This window comes from Salvelinus namaycush, chromosome 19 (genome assembly GCF_016432855.1).
Source record: "Salvelinus namaycush isolate Seneca chromosome 19, SaNama_1.0, whole genome shotgun sequence".
Taxonomy (NCBI): Eukaryota; Metazoa; Chordata; class Actinopteri; order Salmoniformes; family Salmonidae; genus Salvelinus; species Salvelinus namaycush.
Genome location: NC_052325.1, coordinates 41944303 through 41966643, shown reverse-complemented (window position 1 = coordinate 41966643; position 22341 = coordinate 41944303). Strand labels below are relative to the sequence as shown.

Below are 22341 nucleotides of genomic sequence, written 5' to 3'. Positions count from 1 at the left end.
CACCAACAAATAGTCATAACAAGTGTGTTGTGTGTGTGTGTGTGTGGGTATTTGCAAACCTTAAGGTAAAAACACACAAATGGCCAGGCCTTAATTTAATTTGGTCGTTTTTGGCCTCAATCTCACTCACTGCTCTCCCCAAGACCATAGGCCCGGGAAACATTTCAAGGAGAGACAATGAAACCCCCAGACACCGCAACATGTATCTCGCCACCGAGTCAAACGATTCACTCCCATATTATATTATATGACTGGTCTCTTTTTTCCCCATAACAAGGTAAAATGATCCTGGTGTCATTACTAGACCAATGTCCAACAACATATGTAATAGCTATTTCGCCTGAGATGTTTCCTGTAACCTCTCTAAATGTAATACTTTTTTCTGTCGCAAATGTAGTCAAAGGAATCAGTGATCCTTGCTGGTAATCTAATCGTTTCAACCTGTTGCATTAATTTAGTAAACATATAAACCTGTTGTTTAACAAATCTAGAACCTTCAAAAAATTGGTGCTGTCTCATCAGCGCAATAGTCAAAACTAACCTGCAATCCACTTTAATGACTGGACACTGTTCTACATAATGGAAACAGATTATAATGTTAGAATACATTAACTTTCTGCTCAAATTCACTGATATTATCTAAACTATAAAACCCAGCAACAGTAATCTGAAATTATCACAGAACGTTTCCGATTCAACTATTCAGACCTCTACCGCAAATGTCCCACTGAATCCTTACAGCCCGATATAGCCCAGCGAGCACGACTAACTCATCTGTTCTTACCAGTAGGAAAAATATAACCCATTCTCAAACAACGTTCTACACTTACCTCTATCGTAAGGTTAAAAACAAACTTGACAATTATCTCTTCTCTTTCGGCTTCCTACTTATGAAATGTCCAAGACTTTAAAAGTAACATGTAATGCGCCAAATTTATGAAATATATCAGTCTATCCATAAGAAAAAAAGGGAGATTTCCTTTTTTTGGGGTGAGCACGATACTACAGCCATTTACTAAGCACAACTTCGATTATAACCTAGTTTTATCATGCAATAATTAATACCCATGTTTAGTTATCAATTTTAATCAAGGGCACAGCTCTATCGCAATTACCTATCCACTATTATTAGAATTCATTAGATGTAGGTAACTGTCCCTTATTTGATTCAGTTATTTAAATTGTGACTCCATTCTCAATATGTTATTCCAGGAGACTATTTAGGCAACAGACAACGTATTACATTGAAATCGCCTCGCTATTTATATTGAATAAATTAGCCTTTCAATTTGAAGTAAGCAAGCTGTTAAAAAGTTCAGTTTTTATCTTAAACAAACACTGGCGGCAGTATCTGTCCAGGCAAAACATACCAATACTTGAATTACAATCAGAATCCCATATTTTAGTCTATCATAGACCCAATGCTATTGAAATGACAAATAAATCCCACAAATAACCCAATTACAATGGTTTGTAGTCTTAACATCTGGCACATAATAATACACAATTCCCATAATAGCCCTACAGGTCCATGCGTGTCTCCGCAGAGATTCTCGCGCAAAAGGAATGGATTAGCAGTCAATGAGTTAAATCGACATTCATTGACTTAAAACCAGATCTTGCGCCTTGTAATAAAAGCAGATGATCTTTTCTCAAGCGACATATTTAAATGATTTTACTATCACATTTGCTCCACAATGATACTTACTGTAGTTTGATGGAAACCCTAGGCTTTGTACGACGTTATAAGTTACGTCGAGATTCCATCTTAATTCGCTCTAACTTTATGGAAAAAGGTTTATTCAATAAATATAGCAACTCCTACTTTTAAACTCAGTGTTTCACAATTCCTGACATTTAATCCTAGTAAAAATTCCCTGTCTTAGGTCAGTTAGGATCACCACTTTATTTTAAGAATGTGAAATGTCAGAATAATAGTAGAGAGTATGATTTATTTCTGCTTTTATTTCTTTCATCACATTCCCAGTGGGTCAGACGTTTACATACACTCAAATAGTATTTGGTAGCATTGCCATTAAATTGTTTAACTTGGGTCAAACGTTTCGGGTAGCCTTCCACAAGCTTCCCACAATAAGTTGCGTGAAATTTGGCCCACTCCTCCTGACAGAGCTGGTGTAACTGAGTCAGGTTTGTAGGCCTCCTTGCTCGCACATGCTTTTTCAGTTCTGCCCACAAATTTTCTATAGGATTGAGGTCAGGGCTTTGTGATGGCCACTCAAATACCTTGACTTTGTTGTCCTTAAGCTATTTTGCCACAACTTTGGAAGTATGCTTGGGGTCATTGTCCATTTGGAAGAGCCATTTGCGACCAAGCTTTAACTTCCTGGCGATGTTGCTTCAATATATCCACATAATTTTCCCTCCTCATGATGCCTTTTATTTTGTGAAGCGCACCAGTCCCTCCTGCAGCAAAGCACACCCACAACATGATGCTGCCACCCCCGTGCTTCACGGTTGGGATGGTTTTCTTGGGCTTGCAAGCCTCCCCCATTTTCCTCCAAACATAACGATGGTCATTATGACCAAACAGTTCTATTTTTTGTTTCATCAGACCAGATGAGATTTCTCCAAAAAGTCCGATCTTTGTCCCCATGTGCAGTTGAAAACCGTAGTCTGGCTTTTTTATGGTGGTTTTGGAGCAGTGGATTCTTCCTTGCTGAGCGGCCTTTCAGGTTATGTCGATATAGGACTCGTTTTAATGTGGATATAGATACCTTTGTACCAGTTTCCTCCAGAATCTTCACAAGGTCCTTTGCTGTTGTTCTGCGATTTGATTTGCACTTTTCGCACCAAAGTACGTTCACGCGTCTCCTTCCTGAGCGGTATGATGGCTGCGTGGTCCCATGGTGTTTATACTTGCATACTATTGTTTGTACAGATGAACGTGGTACATTCAGGCATTTGGAAATTGCTCCCAATGATGAACCAGACTTGTGGAGGTCTACCATTTTTTTTCTGAGGTCTTGGCTGATTTATTTAGATTTTCCCATGATGTCAAGCAAAGAGGCACTGAGTTTGAAGGTAGGCCTTGAAATACATCCACAGGTACACCTCCAATTGACTCAAATTATGTCAATTAGCATATCAGAAGCTCCTAAGACATTACATAATTTTCTGGAATTTTCCAAGCTGTTTAACCTTTCTAGCCCAGGGGTTCCGCTAGCCGAACACCCACAACATTCCAATGAAAAGGCAGCACGCGTAATTCAAAAATATTTTTTTGAAATATGTAACTTTCACACATTAACAAGTCCAATACAGCAAATGAAAGATAAACATCTTTAATCTACCCATCGTGTCCGATTTTTAAAAATGTTTTACAGTGAAAACACAACATATATTTATGTTAGATCACCACCAAATCCAAAAAACACACAGCCATTTTTCCCAGTCATAGATAGTCACAAAAGCAGAAATAGAGATAAAATGAATCACTAACCTTTGATAATCTTCATCAGATGACACTCATAGGACATCATGTTACACAATACATTTATGTTTTGTTCGATAATGTGCATATTTATATCCACAAATCTCGGTTTACATTGGCGCCATGTTCAGAAATGCCTCCAAAATATCCGGAGTAATTACAGAGAGCCACGTCAAATAACAGAAATACTCATCATAACCTTTGATGAAAGATACATGTTTTACATATAATTAAAGATACACTTGTTCTTAATGCAACCGCTGTGTCAGATTTTTTTTTAAACTTTACGGAAAAAGCATACCATGCAATAATCTGAGACGGCGCTTAGAAATACACAACATTTCTCCGCCATGTTGGAGTCAAGAGAAATACGAAATTACATCATAAATATTCCCTTTGATGATCTTTCATCAGAATGCAGTGCCAGGAATCCTAGTTCCACAATAAATCGTTGTTTTGTTTGATAATGTCCATTACTAGTGTCCAATTAGCTACTTTGCTAGCACGTTTAGTTCACATGTCCAAACGCTGGCGCCGGTCCAGGCGAACTCGGACGAAAACTTAAAGTTATATTCCAGGTCGAATAAACTGGTCAAATGAAGTAGAGAATCAATCTTCAGGATGTTGTTATCATATATATCCAATAACGTTCCAACCGGAGCATTCGTTTTTGTCTACAGAGTAATAAAACGCATGGCGATATCATGAGTAATGCGCGTAACCAGGAACTAGCATTCTGCCAGACCACTGACTCAAATAGCTGCCATCCGGCCCCACATCACACTAGAGGCTTCATTCCACGTTCTACTGACTGTTGACATGTAGTGGAAGGAGTAGGGAAGTGCGAACAGATCCATATCTTACTGGGATGTGAATAGACGATGAGTTTAACATCAACCAGCCCCAGAATTTCCACTTCCTGTTTGGAAGTTTGCCCGCCATATGAGTTCTGTTATACTCACAGACATAATTCAAACAGTTTTAGAAACTTCAGAGTGTTTTCTATCCAATAGTAATAATAATATGCATATATTAGCATCTGGGACAGAGTAGGAGGCAGTTCACTATGGGCACGCAATTCATCCAAAAGTGAAAATGCTGCCCCCTATCCCTAAAAAGTTAAGGAAGACCTCGCTCTGAGCGTACCCTCAACAGGGGCTTTTGTTATTTTTCATATTATTTATTATTTTCATCACTTATGTTCAGTTAATGTCTAATTAGTACTATTGATTCTGTGCACTTTCAAGTTCAATTATTGAAAGAAACCAGTCTCACCCGTATTCCAATTCTGTTTGAAATGATGTATCCATTCAGCTGACACTCCCAGCCAGGTGGGGATCCGATCTGCTACAAATAGTGGAGAGTGGCTTTCCCCTGGTTGATTCTAATGCAACTCCCTGTGCACGGTTAACCTGGATTTCACTAGGGAACAATCAGAAAAATGAAGTTTATCATCCCATCCTCGTCGCCAAAATTGTTGTGGAATTATTGCAATGAAAAGGAGAGACTTTTAGATTTCTTCAAAACAATCAAACTTTATTATTTAATTACTGCAGTAATGGAGTTGGTCGGTAATCACCCCTGGAGGTGATCACTGAGAACTCATCGAGCTGGTTTGAGCCACAGCATTTTATAGCAAAGTCCATACTGCGTTAGTCTACATGACAAACAACAGATGTATGGAATGGGTCACAAGGTTAAAATTTGTATGAAAGATACTTATAATTCACAGCAGACAGTATCTGCTGTAACAAATGTCCTCATTGTGTAGAGACCAGGGTCTGGCCCCCCAACTCCATACTGGAGCCATCTCCCCCTGGTAACCCAGTACAGAACCATTAACTCATGCTCTGGAATGCGGTGTCACCCAAAGACATCGTAAATCTTCTAGAGGCCCAGTTTAATCAATTTTAAATTCAGACTGTAACACAACAAAATGTGGAAAATTAAATACTTTCTGAAGGCACTGTATACCATACAAAATATAACATATCATACTAAAAGCAGTGTCTCGGGTTTACGTACAGAAGCAGACGAAATGCTCTGAGACCAGGTTGTCCTGTAGGTTTTCACTCCAACCCTAATCTATGGCACCTGACTCTAATAATTAGCTGTTTGATAAACTGAATCAGGTTATTCGGAGCGAAAACCTACAGGAGGGTAGCTCTCATTTTGTATTTTATTTTTTTTACAATTCGCAATTGTTGATAATGATCTAAAACTATGCAGTAATCGACAATGCTTTAGGCTAGAAACAAACAATAAAATGCCCGAGGAAGATGCGACTCTGATGCACGAGAATGGTTTGTCTCTGACATTCAGAAGCTAAGCTACGACCTTCTAAAGTCGAGGAGTCAGAAATTGGACTTTGCTTGGAAAGGGATCTTATACAATGTGTGACTGTCACTATCAATTGATCTATTCACTTTCTGTAAAAGAGAATATGTATAATTAAATTGAGGGTTCATATAAATTATCATATATAACATATTTGGTAGTGGAATAACATTTGGGGAAATCAGATCTCAACTTTATTTTCCTTATCCATTATTATTATTATTATTATCATTCTTATTATTATTATTATATCATTCATATTCTTATTATCATTAAATAGCCTACCTAAAAGATGCCATGAGTCTTGTTAGACTGTAAAATTGCAGGAAATGAGCTTCAAAACAACAACATTTTACTAGGCCCTCCAGTGTGACATTTTTCAAATGTGAAAAAGGGGCCCTGGGAAAAAGTCTGGAACCCCTGGTCTAGATGATCGCAGGCATTTAGCGGCATCCTGTGGAGCCTGATGGAGGGAGGATGGATCATAGTAATGGCTACAATAAATTAAGTGGAACGTGTCCAATTCGTGGAAACCATGTTTGATACAGTACCATTCATTCCATTCCAGTGGTACCCCACTATACAGGGAAAAGTTCCAATCTATTGTCTGAGAATTGCTTAAAGGTAATGCCTGTAGCCTAATCCCATAGACTAAACATGTTGTTGGAGGACTAACATGAACTTTAGATGGAGCTCAGTAAAAGAAGCAATCAGCTAAAACAGACATCAACGTTCTGTCCCAAATGGCAACCAATTCCCTATATTGTGTACTACTTTTGACCAGGACTTATAGGGTTACGGTCTATTTTAGTAGTGCACTATGTAAGGAATAGAGTGCCATTTGGGAATGAACTCAAAATGTAACATAGGTCAAGCTCTATTTTCAGCAACCAATACAACCTGGCCTCTTCTCCGTCTTTGTCTCCAGGGATACGGGTGACATTCTGCTGAAGATCTGTAATCTAATGCCCCAGGACACTGGCATCTACACCTGTGTGGCTGTCAACGACCATGGCACTGCCTCCTCCTCTGCCTCTATCAAAGTACAAGGTAAGAGGAAGGGAAGAGAGGGGGGTTATGGATGATGGATGTAGGGAGGAATGAGGTAGGAGGTGAGGTTCTCTATGACCATGAAGACTACTGATGTCGGGCTGATGTCTGTTCTCAGGTATCCCAACAGCACCTGCGAGGCCCGTGGCCCAGGAGGCCAGTAGCAATGCGGTGATCGTCCACTGGCTCCCCCCTGCCAGCTCAGCTAGCTGTGCCGTGTCCAGCTACACCGTAGAGTACAGGCAGGAAGGTACAGTAGGCCCATCTCTTCTGGCTCTGGGGTGAAGTTGCACCAAGATACAGATTTAGGATCAGCCTCACCTCCACAATGCTAACCCTAACCATTAGTAGGGGAAATGCGAAACTGACCCAAGGTCACCATCTAGGCCCAATTTCACCTACAATTCACAAGCTACTGACAGTCACCTGAGATCTTTGAGCTAGAACTTGTTGACCTAACCTCTTCGTTCTCTTCCCTGCAGACTCCCTAATGTGGCAGCAGTCAGTGGTCTCTACGGTAGATGTGTGTGTTAAGATTGAAGAGCTCATTCCTGGGGGGCACTACCAGTTCCGGGTCAGTGCCAGTAACCCCTGGGGGGTCAGTCCACCCAGCGAGCCCTCCAACATGGTGACCCTGCCCAGCGGGAGTGAGTCAAACCCTCCACCTTCATACTACAAGCAGGGAGGGAGTTAAGCTATACCTAGACTATGGATACGTCCTAAATGGCACCCTATTCCCTATATAGTGAACTGCGTATGACCAGAGCCCTATGGTCAAATGTAGGACACCGTAAAGGGAATAGGGTGCCATTTTGGAAGCAGTATCTCACGATTGGTATTTCACCCTCATCACAAAAACCAGACATGGCAGATTGAGAGGTCCTTGAAGAAACGTTACTGTATGAATGTAGCTACAATGTAAATATTAACTAATAAAATATTCAATTTGTTTTCTCTCTATTCTAAGCTTCCACATATGATGGAATGGGCATTCAGTGGAAAGACAACTTTGAATCGAGTTTCACAGAAATTTGTGAGATTGGACGGTAAAGTACACACCCCCACTGTTTTAAAGCAGGCTATCATAATAATTTGTTGTATTTTATTGGGATTTTTCATACAAATTCTCATAGGCTCACAGCAGCAGTTTGATAGGTACAACAATTACATTTTATCCTATCCTCCTACTCCTCTCCCTTCTCCAGGGGCCGATTCTCTGTAGTGAGAAAGTGTCTGAACAAGGCCAGTAAGAAGGAGGTGGCTGTGAAGTACATCACTAAGAAGATGCAAAAGAAGGAGCAGGTGGACCACGAGGCAGACATCTTGAGCCACGTCCAGCATCCTCAGCTGGTGGCTCTGACTGACACCTACGAGTCCCCCACCTCCCTCATGTTGGTCTTCGAGCTGTAAGGACATTTCTGCTGTGGACTTGGGCTGTTTCTCAATTCATATTTCCCTTGATTCCTTGCGTCATCTCTGCTCGCCTCCTTCGCAAAATGCATTGGAGAAGAAGATCCGGGTGCAGGGGCTTTGGACCTTATCCTCCAATACGATTGAGGAGGCGGCAAGGAGAGAGGATGTGAGGAATCGAGAAAAGATTTATTGTGTTTCAGTCTCTTTTTGCTTTTAGCCAACTCCTCGCTGTGTTGCCAACTCTAGTATAGGACCCAGGCTAGGGATTATAGTTTACACTTGGCTTTGTTAGTGTAAATGAACATAGTCATTGTTTGCATCCCAAATGGCACCCTATTCCCTACATTGGTCAAAATGAGTGCACTGTGTAGGGAATAGGGTGCCATTTGGGACACACACTAGTGTCATAGTGTGGTCTGAATACATTTTTGTCTCGTGTTGTTTCCAGGCTGGAGGGCGGGAGGCTGTTGGACTACCTGGTGGCCCATGATGAGCTGATGGAGGAGAAGGTGGCCTTCTTTGTGAAGGACACCTTAGAGGCCTTGCAGCACCTCCACACCTGCAGAGTGGCACATCTAGACCTTAAGGTGAACACAAAGCACACATCAGTACCAATGCTAAGAACATATGTTATTTGACATTACACTTTAGTTTGACATGTTTTCAGACCTCTAAAGTAGTCTGTCAAGATGAAACTACGTCCCGCAACGCCCCAAATGAATGGAAATTAGTCAACTTTTGTAGTCTAAAAGCATCTGAGAAACATCCCTTTTAACCTGATCTTGGTCAAACCCATTAACAAACGCATTCATATCGTGTCCCTAGCCTGAGAACCTCCTGGTGGATCTCCACGTGCCTGTTCCTTCTATCAAGCTCATAGATTTTGGAGATGCGGTCCAGGTGTCTCGTCACCGTTATGTCCATCTTCTCCTGGGCAACCCAGAGTTTGCGGCTCCTGAGCTGATCCAGGGCACAGCGGTGTCCCTGAGCACTGACGTTTGGAGCGCCGGGGTCCTGGCCTACGTCATGCTGAGCGGTGTCTCGCCCTTCCTGGACGAGAGCCTGGAGGAGACGTGCGTCAATATCTGCAAGCTGGACTTCTGCTTCCCAGAGGACTACTTCCAGGGAGTGAGCCAGGCGGCCAGGGACTTCATCAGCTCTACCTTGCAGCAGGACCCCCGGAAGAGGCCCATTGCCACCATCTGTCTTCAGCACCCCTGGGTGAGTGCCCACAGTGGAGACTACTCCAAGATCCCACTGGACACGGGCCGCCTGGCATCCTTCATCGACAGACGGAGACAACTACACGACGTGCGCCCTGTCACCAACATCAAGGGACTGTTGACCAGCAGCATGGGACACACCCTATAATCACCCTGTGAACAGCCAATTAACACCCTATGAACACAACAAAGGTGAAACGAAACACTCTGTTAGTAGTACTACAGGGGTGTATTCACTAGGCACTAAACAGAACCAAACCGAAGTCAACTGAACCAAATGGGGAGGGACCTACCTGAATTTGTCCAATAGAAACTTGTTTTTGTTACTAAACTAAACTTTTTTGCAACGGTTTGGACTAATGATTACACCCCAGGACTCTGCCATTGAAACATGGTTTTCCATCTCTGGATAGTAGATACTACTGTAACTTGTCAACAAACATGTTGTGTGAATATCATTACTATGTTCAAGATGCCAGAAGACAAGACATTGGCATTTGATTGTTTGAGATGTTTCAGAGCTGTAGTATGAAGCACTCTTATGGTGTCCATGTATTGGAAATGCCAAAATTGTAATATATTATCCTTGGAAATGATTAACTAACTCTCAGAAAAAGATCTATGAACGGTAATATAACTGTGGAATGTAATTTATTGTAGAATGTGGTCAGCCTTTGTAGGAGTGCTATTGTATGTGAAGAAATATTCAGCGTTGATCCCTTAGAGTGTGAAGATATAGTATAACGGCTATTTTTCCAATGGTGCGGTTTGAGATATGAATGAAAGAATCTAACACGATTAACTTCTCACATCACTTTGTACATCATTCTTGTTTGTCAGTACACGTCTGTCACCTCCAAGCTCACTTTGAATGCATTTTGTTGGTTCACCATTCATAAGTCTCAGGTTTAGTTGTGATTGAATGTTCAAAGCTGGAGGGACAGGCTGCAAATTTCAATCCAAATAGGGCAGTGACCAAACAATGAGTGGCATATTTCTGTTCTTAGACCCAAATCGTTTACAACAAATCTGAAGTCTTCACATTAGCCCTCATCGCTCATGTAGTTGAGGTGAGTCGGACTGCCTGCGACTTCAAAATCAGTGTCACCCTCGGCCCAAGAGGAATTTTGGTCTAATGGTTAAATGGCCAGTGCAGTCACAAACGTGACTTTCCTGTGTTCTATATTTCCACAATATGAGGTTGGAATAATACTGTGGAATTATGATAATGCCCTTTTAGTGTAAGAGCTGTTTGAAATGACCTACTGAAATGTCAGCCTGTTTTGTTGGGATGGAGTTTTGGCCCGCCTGGTGAGCATCTCTTTATTAGACCAATAAGAGAGTTCCAAACCTCTCAGCCAATAACAGCTAGTTTATAGTTTCCCCCTCCCCACTCAGACCACTCCCAGACAGCCCTAGCAAAGTTCTTATTTGAGAAATTGTTCTTTGCTAGGAAGCTATTTTTTGTTTATTTTTGATCATTTTAATTGAAAACAATCACAATAAGGCACTTAATTTTTACCCAGAAATGATTTGATATTGAGACAAAAAACAGCTGCATTGGACCTTTTGAGATGTTGGTTTCCTGAGCTCAGAGACTGGGGTTCAGATCCCACCTGTGACACTTAGTACTGGTCACCCATTTACTCAATATGATTGTTTACTTGTGCAATTAGCACTCAGAGTCTAGAACACTGATTGAACACTTAATGTAGTATCGCCCCAATAGTGTAGGATTTGAAAACCCAGGCCTGAATTACTTAATTTCTGGATGTATTGTTTATTTAAATATGAGAACTGGTATAACTTGATTGATTTTAAATCGTTATTTATTTATTCAAATTATGGAAGGATGTTTGTTTCTAACATTTTGTAACAGCGGACGCAGAGCCCCATCATTCCCACGTCCTGTGTACTTCAACGTTCTCTAAGGATGCTTCCCAAATGGCACCCTATTCCCTACATAGTGCACTAGTTTTGACCAGGGCCTATAGCACTGGTCAAACAGTGCACTATATAGGAATAGGGTGCCATTTGTGAAGCACATTAAGCATTCCTATAAGTAGGACGTACAGTACAGTATGTAGACTCTCTCACAAAAATCAATCTTCGTCATCAAATGTTTAAGTGTTATGCTGGTTACATTTTTCTCATACCTACAGGCAAGGCAATTGAATGGCAACTCATAAACAACCATAAAACTAGAACCATGTGTACCTGCCTAACCAAATACAAAGCTGGCAGTATGCGCCATGGTACAGTGCTTCAAACCTACTACTGAGCAAATTGGTGAATCAGTTCTGCTTCGCGTTAGCAAGATGTGATACTATTGCTACCTAAAACTAAGTGGTAAAATGCTTAAGATTACAGTGCCTTCTGAAAGTATTCATACCCCTTGACTTTTCCCACATTTTGTTGTGTTACAGCCTGAATTTAAAATGGATTAAATTGAGATTTTGTGTCACTGGCCTACACACAATACCCCATGTCAAAGTGGGGAAATGAATGTTAGAAATTAATAAAACATTAAAAGCTGAAATGTCTTGAGTCAATAAGAATTCAACCCCTTTGTTATAGCAAGCCTAAATAAGTTAACAAGTCACATAAGTTGCATGGACTCTGTGTGCACTAAGTGTTTAACATGGTTTTTGAATGACTACCTCATCTCTGTACCCCACATAAAATGATCTGTAAGGTCACTCAGTCGAATAGTAAATGTCAAACACAGATTCAATCACAAAGTGCAGGGAGGTTTTCCAATGCCTCACAAAGGGCACCTATTGGTATATGGGTACAAATAAAATAAAAAAACAGACATTGAATATCACGGTGAAGTTATTAATTATACTTTGGATGGTGTATCAATACACCCAGTCACTACAAAGATACAGACCTTCCTAACTCAGTTGTGGAGAGGAAGGAAACCCCTCAGGGATTTCACCATGAGGCCAATGATGACTTTAAAACAGCAATGATCATTCAACCAATTTGACAGAGCTTGAAGAATTTTGAAAATCACTGAACAAAAACATAAACGCAACATTTAAAGTGTTGGTCCCATGTTTCATGAACTGAAATAAAAGATCCCAGAAATGCGCACAAAAAGCTTATTTCTCTAAAATGTTGTGCACACATTTGTTTACGTCCCTGTTAGTGAGCATTTCTCCTTTGCCAAGATAATCCATCCACGTGACAGGTGTGGCATATCAAAAAGCTGATTAAAAAGCATGGTCATTACACAAGTGCACCTTGTACTGGGGACAATAAAAGGCCACTCTAAAATGTGCAGTTTTGTCACACAACACAATGCCACAGATGTCAAAACTTTTGAGGGAGCGTGCAATTGGAATGCTGACAGCAGGAATGTCCACCAGAGCTGTTGCTAGATAATTGAATGTTAGTTTCTCTACCAAATGCTGCCTCCAACGTTGTTTTAGAGAATTTGGCAGTACGTCCAAACAGCCTCACAACCGCAGACCACATGTAACCACGCCAGCCCAGGACCTCCACATCCAGCTTCTTCACCTGTGGAATTGTCTGAGACCAGCCACCTGGACAGCTGAGGATTATTTTTGTCTGTAATAAAGCCCTTTTGTGGGGAAAAACTCATTCTGATTGGCTGGGCCTGGCTCCCCAGTGGGTGGTCCTATGCCCTCCCAGGCCCACCCATGGCTGCGCCCCAGCCCAGTCACATGAAATCCATAGATTAGGGCCTAATGAATATTTCAATTGACTGATTTCCTTACATGAACTGTAACTCAGTAAAAATGTTGAAATTGTTACATGTGAGGTTAATATTTTTGTTCAGTATAATAATGGGCAAATGTTGCACAATCCAGTGTGGAAAGCTCTCAGAGACTTGTATTTGATTTACTAACCTTTATTTTACAGGCTGTCATATTGAGACCAAGTCCCATTTTTCAAATGAGCCCTGCACAATACAAACACACACATCATAAAGGGCAACAGGCATTCAAGCCTGAGCCTCCCCTGCAACACATTCCACATCTGTGGAGCATAAAAACCAAAGCAGCTATTCCCTAAATCAGAAGCAACCCTTGGAACCTCTAGCACTATCCAATCTTGTGCTCTTCTACGGTATTCTATTGTTTTGACCTTGACGAGTGTTTCTGCAGGAGCTCATGGTAAATAAACAAAGGGAATGCTGCTCTCTTCTTACAAATAGAGAGGCCCAACCCTCCTTTTGATACAATACGTAATGGTGAGTTATAAGATTAATCGGCAGTAATGAATCTACGGGCACAATGGAAAACAGCATCTAGAGGTTTAAGTGTGGAAGCTGCATCTAAAACAGACATAAACGTGGCCTGGACAGCTTTCTTTCTATTATCAAAAGACTACACATGCTCTATTTCTTTAGAATCATCCCATTTTGATCTCCAATTGATCATCTAGCCGGATACCAAGATATTTATAAAGAGGGAGGGAACTCACAAAACAATTTGTGTTTTGTTCAGGCTAGTAATTTCAAGGTTACTTAAGTCTGGAAAACCTAGAAAATAGCATGCATTTTGTTTTGTTTGCATTAAGTACCAACTTAAGATCCAAGAGTGACTGTAGTGCTTGGAAATCAGCCTACAAATGTGAAAAGGCTTGATTTACAGATGGTGCAACAGACTACCATACTGTATCATCAGCATAAAGATTATTCACATTTTTCACAGTATTTCTAATGTTATTCATATACAGCGTAAATAATAGTGGCTCCAGAATCGAACCCTGGGGTACCCCTTTATGCACTTCAAGGAATTGAGATTTAACCTGGCCACAATAGTCCACAAACAAGGCAGCACAATTAATTTTCCAATGTAAAGCATTGACAATATTATTTAAAACGAATGTTGTTGCAGTAATAGTACTGTGCCCTGGTCTAAACCCCAATGTGATGTACACTACCTGTCAAAAGTTTTAGAACACCTACTCATTCAAGGGTTTTTCTTTATTTCTACTATTTTATACATTGTAGAATAATAGTGAACACATCAAAACTATGAAATAACACATATGGAATCATGTAGTAACCAAAAAAGTGTTAAACAAATCAAAATGTATTTTATGTTTGAGATTCTTCAAATAGCCACCCTTTTCCTTGATGACAGCTTTGGACACTCTTGGCATTCTCTCAACCAGCTTCATGAGGTAGTCACCTGGAATGCATTTCAATTAACATGTGTGTCTTGTTAAAAGTTAATTTGTGGATTTTTTATTGTTCTTAATGTGTTTGAGCCAATCAGTTGTGTTGTGACAAGGTAGGGCTGGTATAAAGAAGATAGCCCTTTTTGGTAAAAAACCAAGGCCATATTATGGCAAGATCAGCTCAAGTAAGCAGAGATAAATGGCAGTCCCTCATCATCATTACTTTAAGACATGAAGGTCAGTCAATCCGGAAAATTTCAAGAACTTTGAAAGTTTCTTCAAGTGCAGTCGCAAAAACCATCAAGTGTTATGATGAAACTGGCTCTCATGAGGACCGCCACAGGAATGGAAGACCCAGAATTACCTCTGCTGCAGAGGATAAGTTCATTAGAGTTACCAGCCTCAGAAATTGCAGCCCAAATAAATGCTTCACAGAGTTCAAGTAACAGACACATCTCAACATCTACTGTTCAGAGGAGACTGTGTGAATTAGGCCATCATGATCAAATTGCTGCAAAGAAACCACTACTAAAAGACACCAATAAGAAGAAGAGACTTGCTTGGGCCAAGAAACACAAGCAATGGACATTCGACTGGTAGAAATTTGTCCTTTGTTCTGGAGTCCAAATTTCAGATTTTTGGTTCCAACCGCCGTGTCTTTGTGAGACGTGGTGTGGGTGAACGGAGGATCTCTGCAAGTGTATTTCCCACCGTAAAGCATGGAGGAGGAGATGTTATGGTGTGGAGGTGCTTTGCTGGTGACACTCTGTGATTTATTTAGAATTCAAGGCACACTTAAGCAGCATGGCTACCACAGCATTCTGCAGCGATATGCCATGCCATCCCATCTGGTTTGGGCTTAGTGGGACTATCATTTGTTTTTCAACAGGACAGTGACTCAACACACCTCCAGGCTGTGTACGGGCTATTTGACCAAGAAAGAGAGTGATGGAGTGCTGCATCAGATGACCTGGCCTCCACAATCCCCCATTCTCAACCAAATTGAGATGGTTTGGGATGAGTCGGACCGCAGTGAAGGAAAAGCAGCTAACAAGTACTTAGCATATATGGGAACTCCTTCAAGACTGTTGGAAAAGCATTCCAGGTGAAGCTGGTTGAGAGAATGCCAAGAGTGTGCAAAGCTGTCATCAAGGCAAAGAGTGGCTATTTGAAGAATCTAAAATATATTTTGATTTGTTTAACACTTTTTTGGTTACTACATGATTCCATATGTGTTATTGCATAGTTTTGATGTCTTCACTATTATTCTACAATGTAGAAAATAGTAAAATAAAGAAAAACCCTTGAATGAGTACATGTTTCCAAACTTTTGACTGGCACTGTATATATTTGTTACTGCTCAATTAAAACCAGCTCGGTCGATCAACATCCTAACAACCAAGCAATAGACCCTAGTGTACTACCTACTGCTGTTGTGCCCTTTAGCAAGACACTTTACCCCTAAGTGTTTGTGTTGTGTGTTAGGTTGGTCACTGACAGAATATTTGTGCAAGTTACCAATAAAGAAAGTAGATGTTAGTGCTCTTAGTAGATGTTGTTACCAAGCCTTGCAGTTCTGGCCTTGGTGTACCTCATCCTAGGCTTGAATGGCTGTTTTGTATTCTAGGGACTCTAGTGAGTAGACTGGGCCCTGGTTTTATGGATACACAATCTATCGTTTTTCCTGTACAGTGCAATATTTGTAGGTAGTGTCCAGTGGCTCCATTTTAAGTCGTTTCAGGCCAAGATCCATTTTTTGGCATAGGTGCACACTGGCCTTGGGCTAATTAAATGTGTAAAAGGTGCAATTGGCTCATCATCGTTAGGTTAATCCAGGTCGTTAACAGGTATGCCTGTCCATCATTGTTTACATTGTGTCTTGAAAGTAAGTAATCACCTATAGGCCTACAGTGTATTGCATTGCAGTGAACAGGGAGTGGGTGAGTATTTGGGTATTTAGACCATAGTCCCCCATGAAATAACACCATATCTAGATTCTACAGACCCTACTGAGAAAATCCCAACCCCACTTCTACTTCGGCACCTAGAATAGTTTTCTCTCTATAAGCCAATACGTAAAATATAGGCCCATGGTGTATTGTATTGGGACCAATGGAGTGGGTTGGAGTAGAAAGTCTTACTGGGCATGTAGACCTCTGTCCCCCATGAAATAACACAATATATAGATTCTATAGACCCTAGTGAGTAGTCCCAACCCCACTTTTACTTCAGCACCTAGAATAGTTTTCTTTCTATAAGCCAGTATGTATTTCATATACAATGTATTGCATTGGGGGCATTTCTTTGACCGAAATGTAATGGACCTGTCACTTAAATATGAACAAATATTAATAACTGTTAATGTTTAGACAAAAAAAAGCATATATCATGACTAAATACATGTTAATGACACGTTTCTAATATTAAATTGGGGACTTTTATTTTGAAAATTCCATGACCCGGAAGCACTTTTTTAAGTGTCTGAAGAGCTGCCGCTTGACGAGAGAGACCGCGGTCTAGCCTACTGATATTTGCTAGCGTAGTTAAAAGATTGAAAATGGAAAACGTTTGCCTTGAAACTTTAATCTTAAAGTTGCATGATGTTCAGGCAGTGAAATTCGGAACGTTCACGCTGAAGAGTGGAATAACCTCGCCGATTTATTTTGATCTCAGAGTTATTGTTTCTTACCCAACTCTCATGAACCAGGTTTGTAAACACGTGTTTTCCATGAGTAACGGAAACAACAGCAATGTCAGCGTTTCCCAAACTCAGTCATGGGGACCTTAATGGGGTGCACTTTTTGGTTTTTGCTCTAGCACTATACAGCTCATTCAAATTATCAAAGCTTGATTACTAGGGCAAAAAACAAAACGTGTACCCCTTGGGGTCCCGAGGACCGAGTTTGGGAAACGCGGAACTATGTCTGTTCGGAGGCAATCAAATCAAGTTGTAAAATGTATGTTACGAGCTCATTAGTTGGAGTTTGTTGAATACGGGTTTGTTTGCCTTTAGGTGTCAAGTCTTCTTTATCAACGCGCCAAAGATGAGGACTTAAAATACAGCTCTGTGTGTGGAGTCCCATACACTGCTCTACCCCTGGCTACAATCATCTGCTCCAAACACGAGCTGCCCATGCTCATCCGAAGAAAAGAAGCCAAAGAGTATGGTGCGATTTTATGATGGTCAAATTTGATTGTTCTCTTTATACGTGTTTTTTTTTAAATGTATTTTTATGCATCCCATCAGTTCAGTCTACAGTTGGAGCTAGCAAGTGTTAGAGCATTTCATCAGTCTAAATGGATTTCAGATCTCTCATATCAGACATCCATCATGGCCACAATATGTTCCATCTCTTGATCCTAGGAACTAAGAAGATTATAGAGGGGACTATTCACCCTGGAGACACGTGTCTGATCATCGAGGATGTAGTGACCAGCGGCAGCAGCGTCATGGAGACGGCTCTGGTGCTCCAGGCGGAGGGTTTAAAGGTGACGGATGCCATCGTGTTGATGGACAGGGAGCAGGGCGGCGAGGCCATGCTGGCCAAGAGGGGCATCACGCTCCACTCCGTCATCTCCATCTCCAAACTCCTCAACACCCTGTTCCAGGCGGATCGCATCGACTCTTCCATGGCCCAGAGCGTGTGCAGGTTCATCCAGGAGAACAACACCTACAAGCCCTCTGGCGAGGAGGAGAAGAACGGCTCACCTGCAACCAAAAAGCCCTGCAAGCCGGCGGAGCTGAGCTATGGAGACAGGGCTCAGCTCCAGAATACACACCCCCTGGCCGCCCAGCTCCTCAGACTGATGGAAGAAAAGAAGACCAATCTATGTGTGTCGGCGGACATGACGTGCTGCGAGGAGCTGCTGCAGCTGGCCGACACTCTGGGGCCTCAGATGTGTGTGTTGAAGACCCACGTGGACATCCTTCAGGACTTCAGCCCAGCCTTCACCCAGTCCCTCAGGGACCTGGGCCTCAAACACAACTTCCTCATCTTTGAGGACCGCAAGTTTGCCGACATCGGGAACACGGTCAAGCACCAGTATGAAGGTGATTAGTGGGCGCACTTGTTTTGCATTGCTGTGTGCCCTCGGTGGGTGGTGATTTCACTTTAAATGTGCAAACTCTTCCCACCCAGGGCCCCAGGCTATGCAAAACTAATGCGCCCCGTGTTAAAATAGACACATTGTCCAACTCCAGAAAATAAGGGGCATTGTTGTACAGCAGTTGTCCCCTTAACCTTTTGAAACATGCTTTTCAATCCTAATCCATCCTAATTAATACCTGGTTGCTATTATTTCTAAGTCTTCTGACTGTTGTGTGTTTTCTTCTATTTCTCAGGTGGGCTCTACCAGATCTCCTCGTGGTCTCACATCGTTAATGCCCATGCGGTACCAGGCCCTGGGGTGGTGAAGGGGCTCAGTGCGGTGGGCCGTCCGCTGGACCGCGGATGTGTCCTCATAGCTCAGATGAGCTCCCAGGGTTCCCTAGCAACAGGGGACTATACGGAGGCTGTGGTAAGCAAATCGCTCCAGCAAGCCGTTCCTCAGAATGTTCCGTCCATCTCTCTAACCTCCCACAGCTCTCTGCAATGTGTTACAATTCAGGACACAGTGTCATCTTGCAGGGTCACAGTGAAAGCCTGATTACATTCTAGTCTGTTTTAATAAGGATGTTTGCATCGGACAGCTTAACTGTAGTAATAGTTGGATTCCTTAATGTAATCCTTAATCTCTCTCATGTGATTTTTGTCTCTGTCATTCCATAGGTGAAAATGGCTGAGGAGCACTCTGAATTTGTTTTTGGGTTCATCTCTGGTTCCAAGATCAGCAACAAGCCTGAGTTTGTACACATGACTCCAGGGGTGCAGATGCAGTCAGGAGGTACCACACTCTATACCCGTTAACCACTTCATCCATCCTGTCCAGTGTTCTGTCATTTTCAGACAATTTTTGTCCTGTTGTAAGCTCTCCTTGCCGCTAGATGGTGCCGGTGTCCAATAAATGAAGACTGGGTCACTTATCGGTTGTGTCCGTATTGGCTTCCTATTACCTACATAGTGCACTACTTTTGACCAGAGCCCTATGGGCCCTGATTAAAAGTAATGTACTATGTTGAGAATGGAGTGCCATTTTGAATGCAGCCCTTGTTTTCGTAGTGTTTTTTTTTTACCTCTTCGGCAACAAACTAGGGTGGTGTTTTCTTCAGCACCACACTGTTCATTGATCATAATCTCCGTCCTTTCTGTTTCAGGAGATGGTCTGGGCCAGCAGTACTCCAGTCCTGATGATGTGATATGTAAAAAAGGCTCTGACATCATCATTGTGGGCCGTGGTATCCTGGGGGCCTCTGATAGAGTGAAGACTGCTGCAGAGTACAGAGAGGCAGGCTGGAACGCATACACCAAGAGACTCAACACATCTAGCCAATGAGATGCTGAAGACTAGGGCGACATCCTAAGTGGCACCTTATTCCATATATATTGCACTACTTTTGACCAGAGCCCTATGGGCCTTGGTCAAAAGTAGCGCATAGGGTGCCATTTGGGATGCTGACAAGACTAGAGCAGATACCACATGGCTAATGTGAAACATGATTATTCCCTCCAACCAGCTGCTGAGACCTTTCTCTTAGCCACAAAACTTGCTAAATCAACTGAACTGCGACAATGCTAATTTTAACCTTTGGCGACAGGGACATGTTTCAGTTTTTTTTTCTCCATAGTGTTATTTTTATATAATCTAATTTGCAATTTTTTTAATGCTTTGTGTTGACCAGTTATATGGAATTGTGAAATTAATTTAATAAATACATTTGCTGTAATTATCAGTGTTCCTTGAAGTCTATAAACATTTCATCAAGGGAGTTTTCTACAGATGAACAGATGGAAGACTGTTAAAAGATTCGTTTTACTAAACAAACCTCGGCATTGTGTATTAATTCATTGACATTACAACAATCAATTGACTTGTGTTTACAACAATGTTTGATGAACCAGTGAAGTCTTCAGCCCTCTGATGATTATTTGTGATGTGCCATCCAGGTGTAGGGTATGCTGTATACCCTAGCCACTAATAAACAGTGAATATGCTGAGCCTGTTTCATTTTATATGGTATCTCAAATCAATCAAATGTATTTATGAAGCCCTTTTTAAACCAGCCGGTGTCACAAAGTGCTATACAGAAACCCGGCCTAAAACCCCCAAACAGCAAGCGATGTAGAAGTGTCTGCATCTACTTTTTACTTTGTGAAATCAGGCATAGACTACATAACACGCCAGTCTTTTTGCAAGTCAAGCTCTGATGACTAGGTAAGGAACAAATTTGCAAGCCACATGATATGTAAATATGTGTAAATGACATGATGGGGAACAGAGCAGGGAGGCAGGCAGGTGGGTTTTCTCCTTCAACACAGGTGAATGAAGCCACCTTTGAATGTCCCATTCTCCACCGGTTCAGCTTGAGCACAAAGGTCAGCAAATCCTGCCATCTCGTCGATTGGACCGAGCGCAAAGCACGGTTGGTTTGCATAGAGAGGGAGGGTTGGCATAATAAAGAGCTAAACTCGTCTAGTCTGCTCTCCCTCCCCCTGGCTGTTGTGTCAATATTGGACCTGAGCAACGCACCGTGCGACAGGTGTCCACTGGAGAATCCTCTCTCTTTTTAAAACCAACCTGAAAAAAAGAGGGAGAGAGAGAAGATAAATGGAAGGATGGCCTACCATGCCAGGAGTATATATAGGCTACCTGCAACGTGCCATACGCATTCAGTGTTGCCTATAAGATGCACACAATGCGCAGGTATTACTGCTACTGCGTTTTTAAAATGTCTTCTCACTTTTTTCGACAATAGATAGACAATGGTAAGTTTTATGTCGGCAAAATGTGTATGTTGGATTAAATTGTGAATGACAATTTTACAGACAGGTAGGCTACATTTTTTTGTATTGGCATCAATGTTAACCTTTGCACCTTTCCAGGTGTGTGGACGCAGCGACAAATGGAGAGTATAACGTAGTCTACAACTGCTTTTCCAAGACGGGATCATCATATTTCGATAGATTTTCTGTATTTGCCTCACGTTGAGCCACACGCACAATACCTGAAGATTAAGTTTTGTTCGTTCGGCTCGCGTTAAGCAGGTACAGGTTTTCTACAAAACAGAAGAGCAAGTTCATATTCCGACAGAAGTCGTTCTCGTTGATGCTGCTGTATTTTCCTGTCACAAATACAAACATCGATTTTTTTTTGCCAACTGGACAATTTTTTATCAGTATTCTCTTGATTTATATGGATAAAGTTTTTATGTTACCATTTTTTGTTTTGTTTTTAGACTCTTGCTCACAACTAAATGCTATAGTTCTCTCCATGGATTTTACTATGACTAGTTATTAGACTTGTATTACCTAGTTATTTCCTTTTATTAAATACCATTAGGTTTTTCTTTATGGACATGCTGTAATGATGATACCCAACCAGTTAGCGCCAATAGTGTCATCATTATGTCAGAGTGCACCGGGAATCAGGGAGCTGGTCATTTCTTAATTGTAGTTATCTTAATCATTAACCAGCCAAGTAACAGCCATCTGATATGGACCATCTGCTGGCTGGATCCTCAGCTGCCTGGGATCTATACCTCTGAAGAGGCTAGGCTACTCTGTTAAATTAACTATGAAATTCATAGGTGTCTGGACATTTATTCCAGTAAAT

The 22341-nt window shown here is 41.5% G+C and overlaps 2 protein-coding genes across 2 annotated transcripts in view; both read left to right on the top strand.

Annotated features, from left to right (window-relative positions):
* Positions 1 to 11938, top strand: part of LOC120064441 (kalirin-like) — an 80256-nt gene extending 68318 nt beyond the window's left edge. The window contains exons 22-28 of the mRNA XM_039015021.1: positions 6717 to 6838; positions 6957 to 7088; positions 7321 to 7485; positions 7806 to 7884; positions 8044 to 8244; positions 8700 to 8838; positions 9077 to 11938. Coding sequence (XP_038870949.1) covers positions 6717 to 6838; positions 6957 to 7088; positions 7321 to 7485; positions 7806 to 7884; positions 8044 to 8244; positions 8700 to 8838; positions 9077 to 9622 — 1384 coding nt within the window. The 3' untranslated portion in view covers positions 9623 to 11938. The remainder of the gene's footprint in view (positions 1 to 6716; positions 6839 to 6956; positions 7089 to 7320; positions 7486 to 7805; positions 7885 to 8043; positions 8245 to 8699; positions 8839 to 9076) is intronic.
* Positions 11939 to 17119: 5181 nt separating this feature from the next.
* On the top strand, positions 17120 to 20715 carry LOC120063855 (uridine 5'-monophosphate synthase-like). Its single transcript, XM_039014173.1, has 6 exons — positions 17120 to 17338; positions 17645 to 17798; positions 17996 to 18682; positions 18974 to 19149; positions 19401 to 19515; positions 19886 to 20715. Exons 1-6 carry the CDS (start codon positions 17189 to 17191, stop codon positions 20062 to 20064), a joined length of 1461 nt encoding a protein of 486 aa, XP_038870101.1. The 5' UTR covers positions 17120 to 17188; the 3' UTR covers positions 20065 to 20715.
* Positions 20716 to 22341: the final 1626 nt, after the last annotated feature.